The following is a 26,800-nucleotide window of genomic DNA, read 5'->3' on the forward strand; positions in this document are numbered from 1 at the left end:
TCCCTGTAGTATATTCTCATGATGTGTTTATTATTTTCAGTAGTTTAAATTTAAGGAAGCTAGCAAATCTGAATCACATTTACATGTATTAAAGTTCTAAAGAGATTATTGCCCACCACTACTGCTTTGTAAAACGTTCTTGTGTTTCAGTGTGTGGTTAGAGGTGTGAAAATGTGTTTGGTTTATTGCCATTGCCTGTTAGGGAGGGTCAATACTTACAGGCAGTTCTGACTGGTTATGGTATAAAAGACTTCACAGTACAGGACATGCTGTGCTGAGGAAGAAGAGGTCAGGAAACCCTCCGCAAGTCAGTATCAAGGAAAATTTGTCAAAACCATTTGCTTGGGTGAAGTAAACACCAAAGCACATAGGCATATAGGAGGCATTATTTTACTAAACAGATATTATACTAAGATATTAACAGTTTTTGAAGTAATACACATTCTTATTTTATAGAGATGCAGATAGATCTTTGGGCATATTTGATGAACGGTTACACCCACTTACAGTAAGTGTCACTTACTATTTTTTTTTTTTTTTTTTGAGATGGAGTTTCGCTCTTGTTGCCCAGGCTGGAGTACAATGGTGCCATCTTGCCTCACTGGAACCTCCGCCTCCCAGGTTCAAGCAATCCTCCTGCCTCAGCCTTCCAAGTAGCTGGGATTACAGGTGCTGCCACCATGCCCAGCTAATTTTGTATTTTTAGTAGAGATGGGGTTCACCGTGTTAGCCAGGCTGGTTTTGAATTCCTGACCTCAGCCTCCCAAAGTGGTGGGATTACAGGCATGAGCCACTGCACCCGGCCCAGTAAGTGTCACTTTTATTGAGTTTGTATTTTCCTTTATTTTTCTTTTTATGAGACAGAGTCTCGCTCTGTTGTCCAGGCTGGAGTGCAAGTGGCGTGATCTCGGTTCACTGCAAGCTCTGCCTCCTGGGTTCACAACGTTCTCCTGCCTCAGCCTCCTGAGTAGCTGGGACTACAGGCGCCTGCCACCACGCCCAGCTAATTTTTTGTGTTTTTAGTAGAGATGGGGTTTCACCGTGTTAGCCAGGATGGTCTCCATCTCCTGACCTCGGGATCCTCCCACCTCAGCCTCCCAAAATACTGGGATTACCGGCGTGAGCCACCATGCCCGGCCTGAGTTTGTATTTTCATCACAGATTTGTATCTGTTTCATGCCCTCAGTACAAAGGCATCTGTTTTTAAGTCTTGCTCCCCATTTCATGTGGCATCTAGTCATCTTATTTTAAAAGTGTTGTAAAAAGAACATGCTGGAATAAGAACTGATCTGCAGGTATATTTAATTAGTGAGCTATTGTGAGTAAATATACTATCCAAATAACAGAAAACCTATCTTTTTAAAAGATAATTGTCAATAGTATCAAGCAATATAAGTATATGTAAATACTTTTAACACAGAAGCATGATTTTTATGAAGAGGGTTAAAAAATAATTTAACCCTCTTCGTAAAAATAAATAATTAATAAGTTTGCTGGGTGCAGTGACTCATACCTTTGTAATTGCAGCACTTTGGGAGGCCGAGGCGGGAGGATCATCGGGGGTCAGGAGTTTGAGACCAGCCTGACCAATATGATGAAACCCTGTCTCTACTAAAAATACAAAAATTGGCCAGACATGGTGGCTTGTGCCTGTAATCCCAGCTACTCAGGAGGCTGAGATAGAAGAATCGCTTGAACCCAGGAGGTGGAGGTTGCAGTGAGCCAAGATCACATCATTGCATTCCAGCCTGGGCAACAAGAGCAAAAATCCATCTCAAAAAATAAAGCAAACAAACAAACAAACAAACAAAAAATAAGAAGATTTAAGTTTATATCAACTTACATGGTGTAAAAATTTAAAAATGTACTTCCTCAGGTACATAATAGCCACATGTGGCTAGTGACTATTGTATTTATCAGCACATGCTTAGAGCCTCATGGTTACGGAAACTATATTTTTTTCAAAGTTTATTGCAGGGAAGAATGACATACTGTCAGTAAGACATTAAAGCCTACTAGTAGCTTGCATTTGGATGGAGTTATGTGGGGGAAAGGATGAAAAAGAACATCAACTTTTCTGAGCTTAAGCTCATATTATTTTTAAGTGAATGTTGATGAGTATTAAATCATTATGGTATTTCAGGATCCCACTGTTCATTTTGTAAACAGTAAAAGACATCTCACCAATCAAAATTATCGTGACACATGGGCACAAATGTGAACACTGCTGTCTTTTTTTTTTTTTTTTTTTTTTTGAGACGGAGTCTTGCTCTGCCACCCAGGCTGGAGTGCAGTGGCCGGATCTCAGCTCACTGCAAGCTCCGCCTCCCGGGTTTATGCCATCCTCCTGCCTCAGCCTCCCGAGTAGCTGGGACTACAGGCTCCCGCCTTGTCGCCCGGCTAGTTTTTTGTATTTTTAAGTAGAGACAGGGTTTCACCGTATTAGCCAGGATGGTCTCGATCTCCTGACCTCGTGATCCGCCCATCTCGGCCTCCCAAAGTGCTGGGATTACAGGCTTGAGCCACCGCGCCCGGCCCCAACACTGCTGTCTTAAGAGCACCTCAGGTTGTTTTCTTCAGTGGATACTTACGTTACATCTTTTCTTCTTTTAGCGAGAAGAGGTTTTGGAGGAATATTTTAAGTATGATCCTGAACACAAATTCATTTTCAGATTTGTTCATACTCTGTTTAAAGCCATAAGGCTAACAGCTGAATTTGCAATCATCAGTTTGGTAAGATATTTTCTATTTATAAAGCAGCTTTAGAAATTCTTCTTATAAACAGGGTGGTATGGTCCTATTTTCTAATAACAGTAGGTTTCTGAAATTATCTCAGAATTTTAAGAGAAACTTATGAAAGCAAATATATACATTTCAGTTGAATCATCATTATGGCTTAAAATGTCACAATTGCTTTTCTCATCACAGAACAATTGCTATTAAAGGCAGCAGAAGGGATTTCTGATTTCTCCCCCAACACTTCAGTAAACACAGTGCATACACATCCAGAGCATGTGGAGGGCTTGGAATGGGGAGCAATAACAAAACCATCTGGCCGATGAGCAGGAAGGGATGCTGGTGTAGGTCTAAGCTGAGTCCCAGGCTGTATCCCCAGGCAATTCTGATGCATGTTGTCAGTGACAGCTGCTGCCCTCAATTCTTTGTTCCTTGGATGATGTGTGTTAATCTCTCCCTACTCATGACCTGTGCATGCTCAGGAAGTTGCCCAGGAATGTGGTTCCAGTTGGTCTACCAAACCATAGCTGTGTCATTACATTTACATTATCCCTACAGAATTCCTTTTGTAAAACTAACATTTTAAATAATAAATTCTGTTCAATTTGTTAAAAATAGTCTTACTCCTTCCCACAACAAACCTGTATAGGAAAGTCAACTGCATGGCAAGGAGTGAAAAAATACTTAGGTTAATACTTCTTTAGCAACCAGTTAGACTCTAGGGGAGAAGGCGCCTACTGTGCACTTGAATCAAAGCCCTGAAAGGGCACTGGACCAGATACAGGCCTTCTCGAGGAGCTGCAGGTCGTTTGGAACTCTTAGCACTTGCTAGAGGGAAGCAGGATGGTGCTTCCAGCTCTAGAGAGATAGGTGATGGAGGAGGGAAAGCTGGATTGCAAAAGGGAGAGTTTTGTACATGGGCTAAGCTTGATGTGCCTTTGAGAGAGCACAGTAGCAGAGTCTAGTCATCATTTGGGTATACAGGACTAGAGCATGAATCTGACGTGGAGCTACAGAATGAAGAGCAACAGCAGCTGTTCAAATAACGAGAAAGTGTGTAGAATGAAATTGGACAAGCTGAGCATGGTGGTTTCATGCCTTTAGTCCTAGCTACTTGGGAGGCTGAGGTCGGGGAATTACTTGAGCCCAGCAGTTAAGTCTAGCCTGGGCCAGATGATGAGACCCTGTATCTCATTTTATTTATTTATTTATTTATGTATTTATTTATGTATTTATGTATTTATTTTTTGAGATGGAGTCTTGCTGTGTCGCCCAGGCTGGAATGCAGTGGTGCGATCTCGGCTCACTGTAAGCTCCGCCTCCCAGGTTCACGCCATTTTCCTGCCTCAGTCTCCCAAGTAGCTGGGACTACACGCGCCCGCCACAACGCCCGTCTAATTTTTTGTGTTTTTAGTAGAGACGGGGTTTCACTGTTTTAGCCAGGATGGTCTCGATCTTCTAACCTCGTGATCTACCCGCCTAAGCCTTCCAAAGTGCTGGGATTACAGGTGTAAGCCACCGTGCCCAGCGGAGACCCCGTATCTTAAGAAAACAAAGTGAGTCCGGGAACAGTATCTGATGCCTGTAATGCCAGCACTTTGGGAGGCCAAGTTGAGACGATTGCTCAAGTGTAGGAGTTCAAGAGCAGACTGGGCAATAAAGTGAGGCCCATTTCTACAAAAAAAATTTAAGAAATTAGCTGGACGTGATGGCACATGCCTGTGGCACCAGACACATGGCAGGCTGAGGCAGGAAGATCACTTGAGCCCAGGAGGTGGAGGCTCTAGCCTGGGCAACTGACATCTGTCTCAAAACTCTAGCCTGGGCAACTGACATCTGTCTCAAAAACAGATAAAGTGAACAGAAAATAGGTTGGTAAAGACTGTTATCATTTATGGGACAAGCCCCCAGAGGAGTGGCTACCAGAGTGGGAAGAGGAAAAGCAGAAGAGGATAAAAGGAGAAAGAGTTCAAGATAGGAGAAGCTGTGGTCACAGTGCTGAATGCTGCCAAGCAGTGACTTGATTTGTGAACACTCACTGGATGCTGACCCTGTGCTGCTCTTCTACGTGCCAGGGTAGAGGAAAGGACAGGTGGAACATAGTTCTTGCTTTTATGAGCTTATGTTCTAGGAAGATGGAACTTAAGTATTTTCTCAGGTAGTATGAAACAGCAGGAAGAGGAAGCAGGATAAAGGGACACAGAGTAATTGGGGACTATTTTAGGTAGAATGATAAGGAAGAGCCTCTCTAGAGAGCTGACATTTGAACAGTGACCTGACTGAAGGAACGACGAGTAAGAGTGCTGACATTACAGGCAGCAGAATGACTGCCAAGAGAGACAGAAATGTGTTTCACGTGTGTTTGAGGAACAAATGGCAAGGTGACCAGCATGGTCAGAGTGTAGAATGAGGGAAACAGTGGAGATGAGGCCCCACAGGCAGTACCATAGCTCACAGGGCCTTTTGGCTTATAGGCCATAGGAAGAAGTTAGGGTTTTAGTCCAGTTTGATGGGAAGCTCGTGGTAGATCTTGAGCAGGGGAGTGCTGTGCTCTAAATGAAGAGGTTCTACTGGCTGCTTTGGGGACAGTAAGCCATAGTTGGGAGGCAGAGTGGAAGCAGCGAGGAGGGTTAAGAAGCAACTAGGGTAATACAGGTGAGCAGTGACAGACTGTGGGTCACCATCAAACCATGCAGACTACCAGTGAAGGTAGACATCAGAGGCATTGCATACAGATTGGAGCAGGGGGACTGAAATGCAGGTATTTGGCCCCAACACCTACGCAAATGGCAATGTATGCAGAGCTTTATTTTGTCAGTGTGAAGGCGCAAGAGACAAATGCCTGTTGGCAAGAGGAGCCTTGGGAGAATCATGTCAGCAGGGACAGGCAGTGTAGCTGAAGGAGAGATGGAAGATGAGGAACTGGTATGAGGGGATGGTGCTGTGAGCACCAGTGAGAGGACACAGTTGGAGAGGAGTAGGGAGTGGGATGGGGACAAAGGAAACACAATTTGGAGGGAATCTCTGGTAGAGAGGAAGAAATTCTTCAGAAAGAGGTGATTGTGGGAACAGTGTGCTGCAAAAGTGAGATGGGATCAACTGCACTGAGGGAAGAGTTGGCATCAGTGGGAATAAAGAATTCTCAAACTTACCCAGAAGGGCACGTGGCATGGATGAGTGTCAGCAGGTCAGCAGCTTAGCAGGAAAGGGGACGCGAAGTAGAGGGCTTGCTATGTTGTTTCAGAGGTCTCTGATTCCTATGCAGTTGGACCCTGGGAGGGAGGTTCATTCTTGAAATATTTCAGAGCGCAGAGTTTGGGAGAAAGGGAGCAGAATCTGTAAAATGTCATGTTCAATAGCCATTTGTTTTTGAAAACATACTTGAGTTTGGCAGTGTTCAGATCAGTATCAGATCTGGCAGTGTTCTTCATCTGATACCCTTCAGACAAGGAATAAACTTGCTTATTTATATAAAGTTTTGTCTTTCTGTTTTGATGTAAAGAGTTCAAGTAGCTCACAGACATACAGCTCTGCAGAGCACCCTCTGAGTAATAACACGTCACAGCTCACCTTTAATCGTTCCTCAGATGTTCACTTTGCCTAATTCTTTGTAGGACAGATGTTTGATAGATGTAAAGCGATTCATGGAATTGTCTCGCCAACTGCCTGGCAGGTTTAGAGGAATCCCAGGGATACAGCAACTGGCAGCTGTTTCCACCTTAAAACCAACAGAATTGTCTAAGCTGCAGATGATGTAAGACAGAATAAATTTTTATGAAGTGATCATGAAGATGTGAAAAATAGGGGCTGTAAGAAGGACCATCCTTTATACACATATATTTCTTATCAAGTGAGCAACTGAATATGGGGAATGTTATACAATCCCACAGACCTGTGCCTGCCATGTTGTTCTGCACAGCAGCTACTGGGAGGCTGTCTTGACCAGCAGTTTTTAAAGCTAGTGCCATAGAAGGGTGAGTTTTTGTGAAAAGGAGGTTAACATTTGCTCACTATCACATCGGTTTTACATATTCAAGCTTGACGTACTTGTAAAATTCCCATCTACCTACCAGCTCTGTGTGAGACATTACATGTGGTAGGCACTTAAGGATTTATTGAATGACTTTAATCCACACTGGACCTGTATGTGTGCTGTCTTTTATGAGTGTGAAGGTGACAACACTTCCTGTCTTCATAATGCCATTGGCTGAGATGTACGGTCATTCTTGTGACCGGGCAGAGTAGGTAGCAGAAGTATCTGACCTACGATTATGATGTGGCCCCTTGTTCAGCCTGATCAAGCAAATCTCTGTAGAACGTAAGCATAAGCACTTACTTTCTGGTCAAAACCAGAAGAAATCTGTCATTCATAAGAGTTCTTATCACAGCACTTAAACCTGAGCTAAATCAAAGGCCAGTGCTCTGTTTTGCAGATTTACATAGAAAGACTTGTAAGTTATGCTGATATTGACATTTGTCCAACTAACTGGAAGAGGATTGTCTTGGGAGCCATTCTTCTTGCCTCCAAGGTTTGGAGTGATATGGCTGTGTGGAATGAGGACTACTGCAAGCTCTTTGAGAACATTACAGTTGAAGAAATGTGAGTTTGTATGGTTTTTGTGAACTTTCTCACCATTTTTCAGTACTTTATGTGCTCCCATAAACTTAAACACTTTAAGAAATATTTTTAAAGGTTACATTGTGCAGATAACGAAAATGGGTGTAAACACCACATACTTTTTCCATCCAGCTTTAGAACAACGGTTCGTATTTTTCATTGTTCGCTTGTAGGTCTTGGTAAATTGATGTCTTAATAATATCATAAGTTGAAAAGTATTTTTCTGGTGAATATTTTTGGCATTATCTTACCAGTGTACTACCAGAACATAATAATACAGTAAATATCTTTATGACTTTTTCAAAGCTGTGTGCAAGTTTCAGTCTCTTTGTAATGAGCACAGGTCTAGGATGTCTGGACTGTGAAAAATGTGTAGTTTCACCCCGAGTTACACATTGTGAATTTGCTTTTGCTCTTGTTGCCCCTGCTTTTATCTGAAGTTCTGTTTTATAGAAACCTTGAGATACAGAATAGCCGCAGATCCCTGTGCCCCTGTCCCATCCCCAGTAGGAGTGTTGCATGTGTTTAGAAATTGGGCTGATGAGTTAGAAGTTCCAGTGTTCCCCCTCAGGCAGTCTGAAAAACATTGCTGGAGCGTCACCCAGTGCTCACCACACTCAGGAGGTTCCCAGGGGCACTCATACAACCACAGCAGCACTTTGGGGGCCCCGTGTTAACTGTGAGAGTGCAAGAAATCTTGCTGAATCATGGGGCTGCTCACAGATGGCACCAACATGATACTGAAACAGGAGCTTCCTGGGGTATTTCTTCCAGTCTGGCCTCATGACTGCTGTAAAGGGAAGGGCCTTGGAGCTGGTATGCAGAGAGAGCCAGGGAGGCATTTCCAGCAGAGGCTCTCACAGTGTCCACTAGACAGCGAGAATGGCTTTGTGGGTGACACTTAGGGAAATCTGAAGGAACACCTCTTGATGACATTGAGCAGCATATGAAGATCAAGATCATGACAGGCAGTGGTAAGAGGTTTGGAGTTGTTGTTTTTATTTTTTGTTTTTTTATTTTTATTTCTTTACATTTGCCTGTTACTCCAGTTAAGACTGTCTTTCAGAATGTATGCAGTCCCAGAGGTGGAGCCTGATGACTGAATAGCAGTCTCTGCCAATTGTGCTCCCTGCAGGAATAGCAAATTTAGCAACTATCTAAATAAAAACAAGCACCTGCATAGGAACTAAAAATCAGGTAAGCAATTACAGTACCTGGTTTTAACTTCATATCACTGAAAGAAGCACTGAATAGTGTAGAAAAAACAGTCTTGAATTGCTGATGCCACCCCTTCCCCATGTCCTAGCAGTGGACCTGTGGTGAGGAGAGGGGCTACATCCTTGGGGGAGGGAGAGCACAGCAACTGTGGGACTTTGCACTAAATTCAGTGCTGCCTTGTAGCAGAAAGCAAAACAAGACTGCAGTCATCCAGTGCCCACCCACACAGCAAATATTTAGACTAGCCCTAGCCAGAGAGGAATTGTTCATCCCAGTGGCTGGAACTTGAGTTGTGAAAGGTTACTGGCTGCTGTGGGATAAAATACTCTGGAGTCCTTAGTAAACCTGGAAGTCTGTCTAGGCCACAAGGACTGCTGTGCTGTGCTTGGAGACAGTGTATTTAGGGGAATGTGACCTACAGAGACAGCAGCTGGGGCAGCTAGGGAGTGCTTGCCCACCGCTCCTCCAATCCTAGACAGTGCAGCTCACAGCTCTGACAGAGACCTCTTTCTTCCACTTGAGGGGAGGAAAGAGGACTTTGTCTTGCAACTTGGATACTAGCTCAGCCACAGCAGGAGAGGTCAGAGTCATGAGACCCCCATTTCAGGTCCCAGCTTCAGGATAACATCTCTAGACAAACCTTGGGCCAGAAGGGAACTTGCTGCCTTAAAGGGACTCAGTAATGGCAGGATTCATCACTTTCTGATGAAAGAGCCCTTGGGCGCTGAAGAATCACCAGTGGTGAACAGGTAGTACATGCCATGGGCCTCGAGTGAGACTCAGAGATGTGCTGGCTGCAGGTGTGACCTAGTACATTCCTAGCTGTGGTGGCTGTGAGGAGAGACTCCATCTGTTTGAGAAAAGCTGAGGGAAGAGTTAAGAGGATTTTTCTTGAGCTTAGATACCAGCTCAGCTACAGTGGAGAAGAGCACCAAGTGGACTGTTGGAGTCCCCGATTCAGGCCTTGGTTCTTGGATGGCATCTCTGGAACTACCCTGGGCCAGAGGGGAGTCCGCTGCCCTGAAGAGTGAATTTCAGGCCAGGCAGCATTCACCACAAGCTGACTGAGAGCACTTGGGCATTGAGTGAGCATCAGTGGTGACCTGACAGTAATCCCCATGGGACTGTGATGATGGTGTATGTGGAGACACCTGGGCTGTCTGGGCAAAGGGGAGGGAAGAGTGGGAATGGATTTGCCTGCTAGATTCAGTGCCAGCTCAGCCATGGTAGAGCAGAACACCAGGTAGATGTCTAAGGTTTATGACTCCAGCCCTGGCTCCCAGACAGCACCTCTGAACCCATCCAGGGACCAGGGAAACTTACTGCACTTAAAGGAAGGACAGAAGCCTGGCTGGCTTTACTACCTGCTAATTGTAGAGCCCCAGGGACTTGAGTGGCAGCAGGTACTTGTTATAGTGGGACTTGGCCTGCCACAGTGCTGTACCAGCTTCAGATCTAGTGCTGTCCTGGTGGTGGTGGCCACAGGGGTGCTTGTATTGCTCCTCTCTGAGCCCCAGGCAGCCTAGCAGAGAGAGAGAGAGACTTCATTTGTGGGAAAGTGAGGGAAGAAGTGAGTCCCTGTCTGCTAATCCAGAGAATTCCTTCAGGTCTGGTCTCCGACCACCAATGTGGTACCTCTACAAGTCTACAAAACACAATGACATTCTTCACAGAAATAGAAATAAAAAATGAATTCTAAAATTTATATGTAACTACAAAAGACGCAGAATATCCAAAGCCATCCTGAGCAAAAAACAAATAAAACTGGTGGAATCACAGTATCTGATTTCAAATTATACTCTATAGCTATAGTAATCAGAACAGCATGGCACTGGCATAAAAACAGACACATAAACCAATGGAACAGAATAGAAAACCCAGAAACCAATTTATACATCTGCAGTGAACTCATTGTCAGCAAAGGTGCCAAGCACATACAATGGGGAAATGACAGTCTCATCAATAAGTGATGCTGGGAAAACTGGATATTCATATGCAGAGAAATGAAACTAGACCTCTGTTTCTCACCTTATACAAAACTCAAATCAAAATGGATTAAAGATTTAAATCTCAGCTGGGTGCAGTGGCTCACACCTGTAATCCCAGCACTTTGATAGGCCGAGATAGAAGAATCACTTGAGCCCAGTAGTTCAATGCCAGCCTGGGCGAGCAAGTGAGATTCTGTCTCTATTTTTTAAAACATTAAAAATTAAAAAATGTATTTAAATCTAAGACCTGAAATATGAAACAAATAAAACATTGGGAAAACTCTCTGGGATACTAGACTCAGCAAATATTTCTTGAATATTTCATAAGCACAGGCAGCCAAAGCAAAAATGGGCAAATTAGGTCACATCAAGTTAAAAAGCTTCTGCACAGCAAAGGAAACAATCAAATAAGTGAAGAGACAACCCACAGAATGGGGAAAGATATTTAAAAACTATCTGACAAGTGATTAATTACCAGAATATTTAAGAAGCTCAAAGAACTCCATAGAAAAAAAATCTAATAATCTGTTTTTTAAAATGGGCAAAATATCTGAATAGGCATTTCTCAGAAGAGGACACATTAGCCAGGCATGATGACACGTGCCTGTGGTTTCAGCTGTTTGGGAGGCTTAGGTGCAAAAATTACATGAGCCTTGAAGATTGAGGCTGCACTGAGCTGTGATTGTGCCACTGCACTCCAACCTGAGTGACAAAGTGAGACCCTGTTTCGAAACTAAGGCATATGAATAGCAGATAGGTATATGAAAGAATACTCAACATCAATATCATTAATCTTCAGAGCAATGCAAATCAAAATTACAATGAGAGATCATCTCACCCCACTTAAAATGGCTTTCATTCTAAAGATAGCCAATAACAAATGCTGGTGAGGATACAGAGAAAAGGTAACCCTCATACAAGGTTAGTGGGAATGTAATTTAAGTACAACCACTATGGAGAAAAGTTCGGAGGTCCTCAAAACTAAAAATAGAGCTACCATATGATCCAGCAATCCTACTGCTGGGTATATATGCAAAAGAAAGGAAATCAGAATATCAGAGAGATACCTGCACTCTCATGTATATTGCAGGACTATTCACAACACCCAAGATTGGGAAGCATTCCGAATGTCCATCAACAGATGAGTGGCTAAAGAAAATGTGGTACATATACACGATGGAGTACTATTCAACCATAAAAGAGAATGAGATCCTGTTATTTGCAAGAACATGGATGGAAATGTTGAGTGAAATAAGCCATGCACAGAAAAACAAGCTTCACGTGCTCTCACTTGTTTGTGGGAGCTAAACATTAAGACAGTTAGTTTGTTTGCTTTTTGAGGATGGAATCTTGCTCTTTCACCCCGGCTGGAGTGCAGTGGCGCTGTGTCTGCTCACTGCAACCTCCGCCTCCTGGGGTCAAGAGATTCTCCTATCTCCGCCTCCTGAGTAGCTGGGATTACAGATGCGTGCCACCATGCCCGGCTAATTTTTTGTATTTTTTAGTAGTGATGGGGTTTCACCATGCTAGCCAGGCTGGTCTCGAACTCTTGACCTCGTGATCCACCTCCCTCAGCCTCCCAAAGTGCTAAGATTACAGGCATGAGCCACTGCGCCTGGCCTCAAACAATTTAATTCGTGAAGATATAGAGTAGGAGAATGGTTAGCAGAGGCTGCTAAAAGTAGTATGGGGGATGAGGAGTAAGGGGTAATGGTTAATAGGTACACACATATAGTGAGAAAGAATAAACAAAATCTAGTGTTTGATAGCACAACAGGGTGACAACACTCAAGAATTATTTAATTATACATTTTACAGTAACTTTAAGAATGTAATTGAATTATTTGTAAAACAAAAGTATGCTTGAGGCATGATGGATACTTCATTTACCCTGATGTGATTATTACACGTTGTAGTCATCAAAATATTTTGTATACCACATAAATATATACACCCATAGCATACTCCAAAAACATATTTAAAGATTTTCATTCAGGATTACTACACTGTATATTTACAAGTGAATTGAGGATTCTTGTGACTAAGAAGAGACTCACTAGTGATGGTCAGTTGGTTTTGAAATGGCTGCTAAATTACTGCTTTGCTAATTGTAGAAACTGAGTTGTCATGGTGATATCGCTAGTAGCCATTTTAGCAAAGGATGTTAAAAGAAAATGAATTTGAAACAAATAGAAGTACTTTGAAAGTTGCAGAAGCTAAAGTGCTCTTAATCACTGCTGTCATCAGTCTGTAAACTGGTTTCTTGAAGGGAGCAAAATTTGTAATTATGAACACTTAGCTCCGTTATAATGGTGGCTAAATTATTCTCAAAACCAGCAGCTAATCTGGTGGGGCTCTAGTTCTAATTACAAGGTCAGAAAATATGCAGAGAAATGTGCGGGTTTCCACAGATGTGAGCTCCAGAAGCAGTGGTGGCAGAAGCCAGCTCCAGTACTACACAAGTGCTGTTTGTAAATGCAGAAGCACTCAGATCTATGCTCTGAACAGGAGCCATGTTCACGATTTTTAGAAATTGTAAAACATTGCAACAAAGTGTGTAATGTACACTTATCTTGTCCCTCTGCTGTTGATTGTAATGATCTCTTTTAGACTGTAAATTGAACCATTTAAGAATTAGTGTTTATCAGATTTTTCTTAAAACTTTTCAACATCTGTTTGTCTTGTTAGTATATATTTTCCTTCAGAAGCATCACTAATTATCAGGGAAATGCAAATGAAAACCACAGTGTGATACCACCTTACTCCTGCAAGAATGGCTATAATTTAAAAATTGAAAAATCGTACGTGTTGGTATGGATTAGGTAAGAAGGGAACACTTACACTGCTGATAGGAATGCAAACTAGTACAACCACTATGGAAAACAGTACTGCCATTCAATCCAGCAATCTCACACTGGGTATCTACCCAAAACAAAAGAAGTCATATGAAAAAGACACATGCACATGCATGTTGATAGCAGCACAATTTGCAATTGCAAAAATATGGACTGCCCATCAGTGAATGAGTAGATAAAGAAAGTGTGGAATATATACACCATGAAATACTACTGATCCATAACACAGAATGAAATAATGGCCTTTGCAGCAACTTGGATGAAGCTGTATGCCATTATTCTAAGTGAAGTAACTCAGGAATGGAAAACCAAATATCGTATGTTCTCACTTATAGGTGGGAGCTAAGCTATGAGGATTTTGTATATATTTATACACATATACACACAGACACACACACATAAATACATACATACATACATATATACATACATACATATAAGTTAAACTGAGCAACTCCTATTCAGAAAATTTTCTGTGCCTGTAAAGGGTATGCTATTCAGCCATTTAAAAAACAACAAAAAATTAAGAAGATACATATCCTTTAGGCATAATGGTTTTCTTCAATAACTAAGTCTCTATTAATAACATGTTAATTATATAAAAGACTGCATTTTATACATTTAAAATATGTTTATGGAGAAACATAAGGGATTATAAAATGCATATATTCCTATAGTAAATTAAGTCCTGATTAGCTGATTATTAAAGTATTATCTGATTTGCATTCCTATAGTCTTACGGTTATATGAATAGGAAATTAATGTTGAAAGTTTCAGTTAGGTTTTCAGTTAAACAAATGAGAAAACCACATATCTGCTTATATCTTGACTGCTTTCCATACTGGAGAACATCAAGCATTTGTTGATTTAGCCAATGGATAAAACTTTAAAACCAAGAAACCAAATATGTTGTTGAGGTATTAATTGTTTTTATACAGTTAAGTCTTTACAGGGATTACTATGAAAGTAGTAAGATTACTCTAGTTTTTTATTTATTTAAGCATTTGACAAAGTGCTGGATACACTGGCTCATGTGTGTAATACCAGCACTTTTGGGAGGCCAAGGTGGGAGTATCACTTAATCACAGGAGTTTAACACCAGCCTGGGCAACAAGTGAGACCCTGTCTCTACAAAAAGAATTTTAAAAAATAGTCCAGCTAAGTGGCATGAACCTGTAGTCCCAGCTACTTGAAAGGCTAGGATCATGCCACTGGACTTTAGCCTAAGCAACAGAGCAAGACCCTGTCTCAAAACAAACAAACAAACAAAAATCTTTGGCCAGGACAGCTGAATAATCATGTGACAGAGGGCTGCTTCCAGCCTGTTCCCCTCTCACCACATTCAACTCATCCGCACATTCTGTTCTGGCCAGGGGTGATGGATGCGGAGCACCTTGGGGTTTCATTTCCAGCTTAGGAGAAACACTGTGTAAGGCCAGTGCCCTACAAAAAGGCGTGTCATAAAATGGGTTTAGTCTAGCCAAGGTGTTTCTCTTTGATTTTTCTACAGTCTGAAGTGTAAAGAGTATTCCTGCCCCTTAATAGTGACAGTTAATAAATGGCATCCATCATTTCTGTCATCTGATCACTATTGCTGGTGCCTTGGGAGTGAGCATGGAGTCTGAGCTGTGCAATGGATCCCTCAAAAATGAGCCCTGAGTCAGCTGCACAAGTGCAGAGAAGGCTGTCCCCTTTCTCCTCATCCCAAACTTGGGGTGCTGGATGCAGAATGGGCTGCAAGGAGCTGTGCCCTGTTTGGACATTAGTGTAGGAATCCACCTGCATAGCCTGTATTTGTTTCAAAAAAAGAATTTGGAGCTATTCTAGTAGCTCAGTGTGATATTTTTAAATAAAAAGAGAAAAATTTTATTAACTGACTTAACAAAAAAACACTGCCTATTAAATTCATTTAATATTGTTTAAGGAGTATCTACAAAATTCTGACCTCAATGTTTTCTTGCAAAAGAAGTGGAAGGACAGAGACCCTTTCAAATGAAGAATCACTGAGAAACAAAATATTTATAAGTAGTATAACATTTTCTTATACACATTTTTAAAGATTATACCATAATCAATTTGCATCAGGCTCTCCAATTTAGGAACACTGAGAGGATTTCCCTGTAGGGGAAGTTTTCACATAAATGTTGAAGAAATTGTTAAAACTGAAAACTTTTCTGTATTTGGTAATCTACTGGGGTTCCAATCCAGTGTGCTGTCTTATATTTATAAGGTCTGTCTACAGTGTGTGTTATCATGGGTCTTGGAGCAAATATCACATAAATGAAGGCATTTCCACATTCTGTACATTCATAGGTTTTATTTCAGAAATGAGTTATTATCTTCATGTGAAACTGGAACAATTGAAGACTTTACCATGGATGTTTGTATTTATAAGGGTTTTCTCCATTGAATCCTTTCATGTTTTCAAAGAAATGAAAAAGCTGAACTTATCATGTTTCTTACAATTATGTCGTTTTTCTCCATATTCAAATATGTCTTTGAAAGCACGAAGGAAAAATCAAGTTATTAACCCAGTTTTTACATTCATGTTGTTTTTGTTTTTCTAAGTTTTCAAAGAAAACTGGGAAAGTTGCATGCTTTCTTGTAGATCGTAGGGTTCTGTAGTGTGAGTTCTTTCATGTGAGCTAATAAATTAAGAGTCCATGGTGGCTTTACCACATTTTTCACATGAGAATAATGTTTTTGAACTAATATTGTCCTGTGTTGGTTTTGTTGTGTTTCTTCTTCCCCAGGAATGAGTTGGAAAGGCAATTCTTGAAGCTAATTAATTATAATATTGGCGTTACTGGCAGCGTTTATAGCAGATTCTACTTTGATCTTCGCACCTTGGCACATGACAACGGCCTGTATTCGCCAGTTTATCTTCTTGACAGAGAAAGAGCATGGAAGCTGGAGGTAAGGCTACGAAGTTACTAAGTGGGTTTTCAGTCAAACACCAATGCCAACATCTGTGACTAGGTCATATTAAGTAGTGATTAGAAAAATGGAAAGCTTCAAAATTAACTAACATACTGAAGAGCTTATTACCTTTTTGGCATTCTATTTCCTGTATCTTTTACTGGTTTTTACAAGGATCCACATTATTTGAAAATTATAGATATTATCTTCTCTTTTGTGACTATAATTCAGAATATTTTAATCAAATTTAATTCATTTGTAATCTTTCCCATTTGAACCTTTACCCTTTCAAATCATATATAAATGATTTCTTGTTATTGTATTCTGAGCAATGTCTAGATACATAATACACTTACTACTCTTGACTTCTTTTATTATTCAGTTTGCAAATTTATGTCATTTTCTACCGTATATACCACAGTGCAGTCAGTCCCATGGGTTTGTTAGACAAAGCATCAGTGCCTAAGCCAAGAGACCTGCACTTAGACTGTGTAAGGTGTATGTTTCTCAAGTACTGGATGCAGGAAGTACATGGGATTTTACTGGAAATAATAACTTTTATGGGACAAAGTAATATTTGTGGTTTGTGACTTTTGGTAAGTACACAGAAAAGTTAGAGCTGACAAGGATGAACATTTAAAATAGGCATGTTCTGTGGTACCTCGGAAGTATTTTAAAATCATACATTTTCTATCATAATTAATGTGCAAGTGAAGTAATGCCTTTTGATGCTATAGTCATTAGACTTCCTTGATGTTCTGATACAATCCAGCACCGGCTTGCATCATTAAAATTTGCTTTGAGTATATAACAACTACTATAGATTGTGTAGTTTGAATAGACTAATAAACTAACTTTTTGCAAAAGTGTACATTCATTATCTTTAAGGAACAAGTACACAGGTAACAGATGATACTGCTCTTAGAGGGCTGTCACAATACTGTCACATCTTTGGGAGCCCAATTTTTAAGTAACTTAATAAAACAAGTTCCCCTTTGCTCCAGCAATCTAATTCTAGCCCTGAGATTACCTTAGTGAGGTGACAGAACTTGGCAGTGTAAACCTCAGCGAAAGTAACTATAACTGGGACAGGCGCAGTGGCTTATGCCTGTAATTCCAGCACTTTGAGAGGCCGAGGTGGGTAGATCTCAAGATCAGGAGTTCAAGACCAACCTGGCCAAGATGATGAACCCCTGTTGCTACTAAAAATATGAAAAATAGCTGGGCGTGGTGGCAGGTGCCTGTAATCCCAGCTACTCGGGAGCCTGAGGCAGAGAATTGCTTGAACCCGGGAGGCGGAGGTTGCAGTGAGCCGAGATTGCGCCATTGTACTCCAGCCTGGGCGACAGAGCAAGACTCCGTCTCAGAAAAAAAAAAAAAAAAAAAAAAAGTAGCTGTAACTGAACTATCTAAAGGAGTTGCATGTGTGGCTTATCATCAGTTGTGACTGTTAAAAAGTTGGAACCCTTTTTAAAATTGTACCTCTTTTCTGTTTGACATTCTTAGGCTTTTTCAAGGATGGAACAATACAAAGTTTTCTATAGTGCTGCCAAGAATGGGTCTTTGAGTGCTGATGATTTAATTCATCTTCAGCGTGCTAAGGCCATCCTCTTCTGAAGGAAGAAATAAGGGGTATTGTAACATCTGAACCCCTCATCAAAAAAGACAGGAAAATATCACCTCTCCTGCTAAAGAACTAGAAAAGTTGGTATTTTCAAAAGAAGAAACACCTCAATTCAAGTTAACTCAAGGAAAACTAAGATTGCACTTCATAGTAAAGAATGGGATGTTGTCAGGGTAACAACACACCCTTACACTCTTCTGTCCCGTTTAATGTATACAGAGTTATAAAAACCACTCCAAAGTGAAGACTCCTTCTGCCCACGCACAGATATTTGCTTAGTGTGTGGGCTGATAGCTGTGAACTATGTAAGGCTTTTAAAACAATAGTTTAACTTTTTAGATTTTAAAGATAACTTTTCTGTTTCTTTATGTTTTTTCTTTTCCCCAATATTGCTGCATATGCATTTGGAATCAGTGCAGTATCACTGTTAAAACATGGGAGTCTAATAACTCCTAAAGCCACTAGGAGCAGACCCAGGATTGTCAGGTATGGAAGGGCTCTTCCTTCCTACTTTTACCATGGAAGCTACTAGTTACTGGCAATCATCAAGCAAAAGCTGCCAGATAACATTTGCCATTCACATCCTTTGTAAGCCCTTCTTATTAGCAGTTTAGCATGTTTGGGGTCATAAAAAGAGAAAGTATTGGTTATTGATTATCTACTTTTATGAAGGTCTGTGGTGTATTTCTTGTGAACTATAATGGTTCTCATTTGCTGATAAATTTTCTTATTGTTAAGTAAATGTATTCAAAGATGTTTTCATAGTGCCAAGCAACATGGTGATCCAGTGGTTATGTAAAAATAATAAAATATGAGGTGTCCTGAAAGTTTCAGGGCAGTTTTTAGCTTTAATATAGTGTGCCTGGGCCCTCCAGAGGACTGCAGCATATATATACATGCTGTAAATCTTTACAAAATATCATTTGAAAGTGTAATTGTATTTTTTCTTTTTATTTTTAATAGATGGTGCCTCACTATATTGCCCAAGCTACAGTACCATGATTAATTAGAGTCACAATCGTAGCGCACCACAGCCTGAAAACCCTGGCCTCAAGCAATCTTCCCATGTCAACCTACCAAGTAGCTGGGACCATAGGTGTGTACCACCGCCTCTGGCTTTATTTTGCAGAATTTGAATATTAAGCTTTTAACTTTTTGTTTCAGTCAGTATCTGCTATCTTCAAGAAGGGCTGAAACAAAAAATTAAAAGCTTAATATTCAGGAGCTAGGCATGCTTGTAGTCCCAGCTATTCACGAGGCTTAAATGGGAGGATCACTTGAGGCCTAGCCTTGGAGGCTGCAGTGCACTGTGATTGTGCCTGTAAATAGCCATTGCACTCCAGCCTTGGCAACATAATGAGACCCTGTCACTTAAAAAAATGGCAAAACTAAATAAACGTTAAAAAAAAATACAACAGGCTTTTCAATGATGTTTTGTAAATGTTTGTAGCATTGTTACTTTTACAAGTATCAAAGCTTAAAATTACACTAAGACTTTTGGAATTCTTGTGGTTTTATTAAGTTCCCTTTTCTCTTGTAAAGTAGCTCTTTGGATGGCTTTTATCTGCATTGATCACCTCAAATTATTTTCCCTAGATGTGATGAAGAGGAGGATCTGTGTTAATTCACATGTAACTAATGAGAAGGAAGTGGACCATAATAGTAGTAGGTGATGTAATAATTTTATTATCCCACATGTTAACCTGGGTGCAGGTATCATATTTCATGTCCTGCTATTTAAAAGGAACTTCCATAAGCCTTAGGAACACTAGCTCCTGAAAAATATCATTTATGGAATGCAGAACTTAAAGACTGAAGTATTGATTGCAGTTTTATTTTCAAAAGATAAATGCTACAATTGATGTGGTTTTCATTTCTCATGTTTATATTAAAAGAAAACTAGTAAACTAATTAAAATGTAGCAAATGTGTTTATAACACTTCTAGTCACATAGTGTTGCCTCTCTGCCTAACTTAAATGGTTTAAATCAGTCTTGATATGTCTTAAAGCATTTTTGTAAGTTTCCTTGACCATACACAAGTTGGTTTAATCCATGCCTGTATTTAAGATGTAATATTTGTTTTCTTTTTTTTTTTTTTTTTTTTTGAGACAGAGTCTAGCTTTGTCGCCCAGGCTGGAGTGCAGTGGCGCGATCTCGGCTCACTGCAATCTCTGCCTGCTGGGTTCAATCTATTCTCCTGCCTCAGCCTCCCGAGTGGCTGGGATACAGGCACACACCACCACACTCCACTGATTTTTTTGTATTTTAGTAGAGACCAGGTTTCACTGTGTGTCCCAGGCTGGTCTCGAACTCCTGACCTCAGGGAATCCGCCCACCTTGGCCACCCAAAGTGCTAGGATTACAGGCATGATGGCCACCATGCCTGGCCCTCAATTTTAAGATAATTTATTACACTTAAAATAACTCTCTGGCCACAGTACTTAATGGCATAGTGCATTAGATGGCATCTTTGAATAGCTGGTTATTGTATCTGAGAGGAAAAACACATTAGAATATGAAATTAGATAAATATACCAAAGAGAAAGGATTTCCAGGAATAGTGTAGAATTAGAACGAGGGTGTTTGAAGTTTTAAGTTACACAGAAAAAATATGGAAGTACAGAAAGTAGAATTAAAGTTGCTGTACAGAGGGTGACCTAAACCACATAATTTGACTTTAGCACACTGTTTTCAAGGTTACATTTTAGTTAAAAATAAATCACTGTTTTTTTTGAATTAAAAGTTCTAGCCACTCAGCTTCAGTGATTCTCACTAAATCCTGATAATATTGGTATATTTTTATCCATTTTAATTATTTAGTACCTAAGTTAAAATCTTCAACTCATCACCTTATCTTGATAAATTGCAAACTAGAATCAATGATCTGTATTAAACTTAGAAGAAAAAGTGTATGATGAATCCTTGTTTATAAGATGGTTTGCACCTTATAATATGCCATTAACTAAGTAGAAGTCCTGACATATATGAGTGGTCAGAGATTTAAAAACCAGTTGGGCAAGAGGGACACTGAACATAAATTCGTGACTTCAAAAGTAAGTCAGGGCTGGACGCAGTGGCTCAGGCCTGTAATCCCAGCAGTTTGGGAGGCTGAGGCGGGCAGATCACTTGAACCCAGCAGTTCAAGACCAGCCTGGCCAACATGGCAAAACCCCTTCTCTACTAGAAATACAAAAATTAGCCAAGCATGGTGGGAGCCGTTTATGGTGCTAGCTCCTCGGGAGACTGAGGCATGAGAATCGCTTGAGCCTAGGAGGCAGAGGTTGCAATGACTATCCCAGCCTCACCCTTAACCTTTTCTGCTACTTTCCAATGTGGCAGTGCTTGATGTTTGTCACCCACCTCCCTCTCATCAGCTGAAAGAGCTTGTGAAAACTGCAGCTTCTCTAAATGCAGTATGGTATCCTGGATTTGATCCTGGGACAAAGAACATGAGTGGAAAACCTGATGAAGTCTGGAGTTAGTAGTAATGTGCTAACATTGACTTTTTAGTTTTAACAAATGTACCATGTCAATACGAGATGTTCACATTAGTAGGGAACTGGTAAGGGCATACAGAAACTGAGTTATTTTTGTGAATTTTGTAAGTGTCTTTTTATAAAACAGCCTTTTGGGCCCCAGATCTAATGAATCTCAATTCCTGGTGCTGAGGCCTGGGAATCTAAAATTGTAACACATAACCTAAATGATTCTTAGGTTCCAATTGAAATCCTTGTCTTGCCAATTTCCTTTTATTTCTTGTCTGAACAGTTGCCTCTCCCTTGTTTCACTTATCTTAATCCTTGAACTCTTCCGAATCCTAGGATTTAAGTACCGTTTTCTGATTTTCCCAGATGAGAAAACTGCATAGTAAGAGGTGGAGTGTCCAGGATCATAGAACTCATAAAAGGTGAAGCTGGGACTTATATTCCCAATCAGCCTGGCTCCCAAGTCTATGCTTACAGCCGCTCTGCATCAACCCTATTTCTATTCATGATAAGCTCAAGAGCTCTGTAACTAAATCAACAAAAAACACCATTCTCACCAATATTATCCTGGGTCCACCTATTTCTCCACCTTTTTAAGTCAAGCAGCCCTTCTTGTTTCAGCATGTGGACTTTGCCCTTTCCCCCCACCCCCTTTTTTTTTTTTTTTTTTTTGAGACAGAGTCTTGCTCTGTTGCCCAGGCTGGAGTGCAGTGGCATGATCTCGGCTCACTGCAAGCTCGGGCTCCTGGGTTCATGCCATTCTCCTGCCTCAGCCTCCAGAGTAGCTGGGACTACAGGTGCCTGCCACCATGCCTGGCTAAATTTTTTTTTGCATTTTTAGTAGATATGGGGTTTCACCGTATTAGCCAGGATGGTCTCGATCTCCTGACCTCATGATCTGCCCGCCTCGGCCTCCCAAAGTGCTGGGATTACAGGCATGAGTCACCGCGCCTGGCCCCCTTCTTTTCCACTGGAGGAATATGAGCAATGGGAAAGCATGGGGAAGATGTGCAGATGAGAGTCCTGCACACAGAAGGTGGAAGGTGCAGTTGCCCTTCTCTCAGGACTCAGCTCAACAACTGTATTTTCTAGTCTGCTTCTCCCAGCTGCTTTAACTTACACACTAATGTAATCAAGTTCACAGCACCTGCCTTGACATGAAATTACATGCTCTCATATATTGCTAATTCACTTCTCACTAGATTTATGTGGTCTCCCTGAAACACTTTAAGCTCCTAATTACCTGAGTCATGTCTCCCACATACTATACCTCAGAGTATGACAGAGAATGCTGACATACCAGGCCTTAAAGTGAGATGGTGTTGGTAGATTGGTGGACAATCTTTATTTTGCCAAAGCAGCAGTCGGCAGAAGGTGGTATGAAAGTAGCATCTCAGGCTCAGTAAGCATCTGGTTAGATTACCAGGGAGAAGCCAACCCTCAGTTTGTACCTGGGCTTCCTGATGTGGGTTTATAGCTCAACAGCAAGTTGTGAACCCAGCAGCTGAATAGAAAAGTTTTGGGAGTTGCTGTCCTCCAACCAGATGCACAAAAAAGCATCGTGTCTATTCAGATTGTTTCAGCATAAATGGAGCATTTATAAAATGGAAGGCAATCTCGGGCAATTACTGTTTTTCCACATATCTTCATTTCTTCAAGTGGATCATGAAACAACAGAATTGCTAGGAGAAACCTAGGAAGTATATTCAATTAAAACATGTTTTAATTAGTTCTACTTATGTTATTGGAATTTGCTTGAGTTTAAGATTAACAAAATTTTTGCTGCTTATACTTTAAGTACATTTGAAAAATCTGATTCTAAAATTAAAATCCACATCTCTCCTCACATATCCTTAGGAAGCAGTGTATCTGCATGCAAACATAAAGAGAAAGAGACTTCTATGGCATCTCTTTATTTTCTTTGCTATTGCCTTAATACATTTTAAAATTAATGTACATTAATTGGGAACAAAGAAACAAAAGCACATTTCTTTTTATCGTAAATAACTAATTTCCCTATTTAACAAAAATCTTAAATCATTTTACCTTTCTACAAATACAAGCAAAATTTTTTTAGCAAATAATAAAGTTAACAGAAATATATGGGACTAACAAAACAAAATACAGCTGCCATTCTACTAACTCTCAGGAACAAAATAAAAACAAGACCTACCAAGATGCTAGTGGGTAGATATAGAACTAGAAATATACCATTTGACCCAACCATTCCATTACTGGGTATATACCCAAAGGATTATAAATCATGCTGCTATAAAGACACATGCACACATATGTTTATCACAGCACTATTCACAATAGCAAAGACTGGAACCAACCCAAATGCCCATCAATGATAGACTGGATTAAGAAAATGTGGCACATATACACCATGGAATACTATGCAGCCATAAAAAAAGGATGAGTTCATGTCTTTGTAGGGACATGGATGAAGCTGGAAACCATAATTCTGAGCAAACTATTGCAAGGACAGAAAACCAAACACCACATGTTCTCACTCATAGGTGGGAATTGAACAATGAGATCACTTGGACACAGGGTGGGGAACACCACACACTGGGACCTGTCATGGGGTAGGGGGAGTGGGGAGGGATAGCATTAGGAGATATACCTAATGTAAATGGTGAGTTAATGGGTGAAGCACACCAACATGGCACGTGCATACGTATGTAACAAACCTGCACATTGTGCACACACCTCCTAGAACTTAAAAGTATAATAAAAAAAATTATTACTGGTAGATGATTATAAATCTGCTTTACCCTTTATCTAAAAAGCTAAATCCTTGTGGCGTTAAGATTTTCTTTCTCCAACCCCAGTTTCCATTACTTGGAGACACATTGCTGGTCAGCCAATTGAATGGTGATATTTCGGGGAAAGACAGAAATAATTCCTACCATCTGGATTTTTTCAGAATTGGGAAGGGAGAAAAACTATCCCCAAAGACAATGAAAATCCATTCTAGCAAGATGGTGCAATGACCTGCAAAGAAAAATGCACTCCAGGCACACCCGGGGGCACAGTGCAGAGGCTCTCCAGAGGGTGGTCATTGAGTACTTCGGTGAACAGAATAGGGGTGGAAGCATCCACATGATAGGATATCCTGACTTGACACTAGAGTCAGGCCTATTAACATTCCAGCCAGTACTGCCACACCCTGAGTGTGTCATCTTGAAAAGATTTGTTTTCTTATTTCAACTTACATGTTTATTAAGTATACAATGCATTTTATTGACAGAGCTTGAAAGATGGGAAAGTATTCTCAAAAAAACATAAAAATGTGACTATCAGAAAAAAATCTAATGATATTTTTAATTTGTTAAAAATTATTATTTTGTTTGTTCTACTCCTGAGAATGTGTAATAAGTATCTGAGGTCTGTACTTTCCAGGGGTGGTTTCAAGCAGAATCTCAGGGCTTAGTTTTAGGGATATTACTGGGTGAAAAGGAAAAATTCTTTTCCTTTATATCTGCAGATAAATTAATACAGTTCCACAAGAAATTGTGGTAGGTCAATCGGTGATTTACAAAAAAAAAAAAAAAAAAAAAAAAAAATCAGTTTCTCTTTTCTGTATGGTGGAGTATTTGTGAGAGTGGATAAATCTATTCTGTAGGTGGGTGCGGTGGTTCACGCCTATAATCCTGGCACTTTGGGAGGCCGAGGCAGGTGGATCACCTGAGCTTGGGAGTTCGAAACCAGCCTGACCAACATGAAGAAACCCTGTCTGTACTAAAAATACAATATTAACCAGGCCCACACCTGTAATCCCAGCTACTCGGGAGGCTGAGGCAGGAGAATAGCTTGAATCCGGGAGGCGGAGGGTGTGGTGAGCCAAGATCTCGCCATTGCACTCTAGGCTAGGCAACAAGAGCAAAACTCCGTCTCAAAAAAACAAAACAAACAAAAATTAAATGAATAACCTTGACTGGAAATCAGAGACCTGAGCCCGTTGGCTGCAGGCTAAGGCCAATCTTGACCTGTCAAATGAGTTCATGACTAGCACAGTCATTTCTTCTTGGGGAGCTTCCCCTGCAGCTGTTCCAGCCTGCTCAGAGCAGCCATTGAAGGAGCCTTTATACTGAGTGAAGCTCCAGAGCCCTGGAAAGCTGGGAATGCACAGGCAGACATGGTGAGAGGTGAAATGCGAAGGCAGGTTGTGATATCCTCTGTGAGAGTGTAATTGTTATTTTCCTGAGGCTGTTTCTTGATACTGTCAAATTCAGATGTAGGTAAGAAGTGACTTTATTCTAAAGGAGTATTGCAATGGGGAAGGCATCAAGCATCAGATCTACAGGCATCTCAAAAGAGGCAGAAAAGGGCTGTGTTTCATATGGAGAAGCAAACAAGATTAGAAGGAAGATGGGAGAGAGAGAGGAGAATGGAGAATGGCAAAATCACATTCAAGGGTAGAGAATGTTTCACCCTAAAGTCAGCCTTTTCTTAGGAGGGGCATAAAGGTGGGGTGTATCTCAGCCTTTTCTCTGGAGGGGCATAAAGGCGGAGAAGTCCATAAACGAACTGATAGAGATGAAAACCATGACACGAGAACTACGTGACAAATGCACAAGCTTCAGTAACTGACTCGATCAACTGGAAGAAACAGTATCAGCCATTGAATATCAAATGAATGAAATGAAGCGAGAAGAGAAGTTTAGAGAAAAAAGAGTAAAAAGAAATGAACAAAGAGTAAAAAGAAATGAACTCAGACTGAAGATGGACCAGAGTCTGGGAGCCTGAGGAAGGGAGAGAAACTTAAGCAAAATTTGTTTAACAAGTATTTTGTTCTGAACACCGAAGACAAAATTATTTGTTTATGAGGGAAAAATGAGAATTTAAAGAGTCTGAATTCGTGATATCTAAAAGAGGAAGCATCATCTGAGTCATAATGAAAAGGGTATTTATTTGCAGTAAGCTGCTTCTACAAAACACAAAGGATGGAGGATTCTTAATCATGGCTGTTTATCAAGATTTACTACCTGCCCAATTTTTTCCCTGCCTTATTTGTCCTATACATTTTTTTTTTTCCATTTGGTTTTCCTGAGTTGTATCCTATATAATAACCTGGTAAATATAGGTAAAAGTTTCTCTGCTAAGTTCTGGGAGTAGTTGTATTGAATTATTAAACTTGAGCAAGGGGGTTATGGAAGCCCATGATTTATGGACAGTGGCTCAGAAGTATAGGTGGAATCGCTGGAACCCAGGAGGCAAAGGTTGCAGTGAGCCAAGATGGCGCCATTGCACTCCAGGGTGACAGAGTGAGATTCTGTCTCAAAAATAAATAAATAAATAGTTCAAATAAAATCTTGTTTTAACCAATTTTTTTGTATTCATGTAATTT

At 40.6% G+C, this 26,800-nt stretch overlaps 1 protein-coding gene and 1 long non-coding RNA gene across 3 annotated transcripts in view; one reads left to right on the forward strand and one right to left on the reverse strand.

Moving 5' to 3' along the window:
- Positions 1-19,869, forward strand: part of LOC104678082 (cyclin-Y-like protein 2) — a 60,065-nt gene extending 40,196 nt beyond the window's left edge. Inside the window, exons 6-10 of one of the 2 annotated variants that reach the window (XM_030940060.1) lie at positions 457-508; positions 2,614-2,733; positions 7,170-7,336; positions 16,169-16,331; positions 17,841-18,438. In XM_030940060.1, the coding sequence (XP_030795920.1) occupies positions 457-508; positions 2,614-2,733; positions 7,170-7,336; positions 16,169-16,331; positions 17,841-17,951 (613 nt within the window). In that variant the 3' untranslated portion in view covers positions 17,952-18,438. Of the gene's footprint in view, positions 1-456; positions 509-2,613; positions 2,734-7,169; positions 7,337-16,168; positions 16,332-17,840 lie in introns of both variants that reach the window. The other variant, XR_004059942.1, reaches the window with a different exon arrangement.
- A 2,881-nt stretch (positions 19,870-22,750) lies between these two features.
- The window catches only part of LOC115900286, a 46,625-nt gene continuing 42,575 nt past the window's right edge, over positions 22,751-26,800 (reverse strand). The window contains exon 4 of the long non-coding RNA XR_004059943.1: positions 22,751-23,137. This is a non-coding gene — a long non-coding RNA (uncharacterized LOC115900286). The remainder of the gene's footprint in view (positions 23,138-26,800) is intronic.

This window comes from Rhinopithecus roxellana, chromosome 11 (genome assembly GCF_007565055.1).
Source record: "Rhinopithecus roxellana isolate Shanxi Qingling chromosome 11, ASM756505v1, whole genome shotgun sequence".
NCBI lineage: Eukaryota > Metazoa > Chordata > Mammalia > Primates > Cercopithecidae > Rhinopithecus > Rhinopithecus roxellana.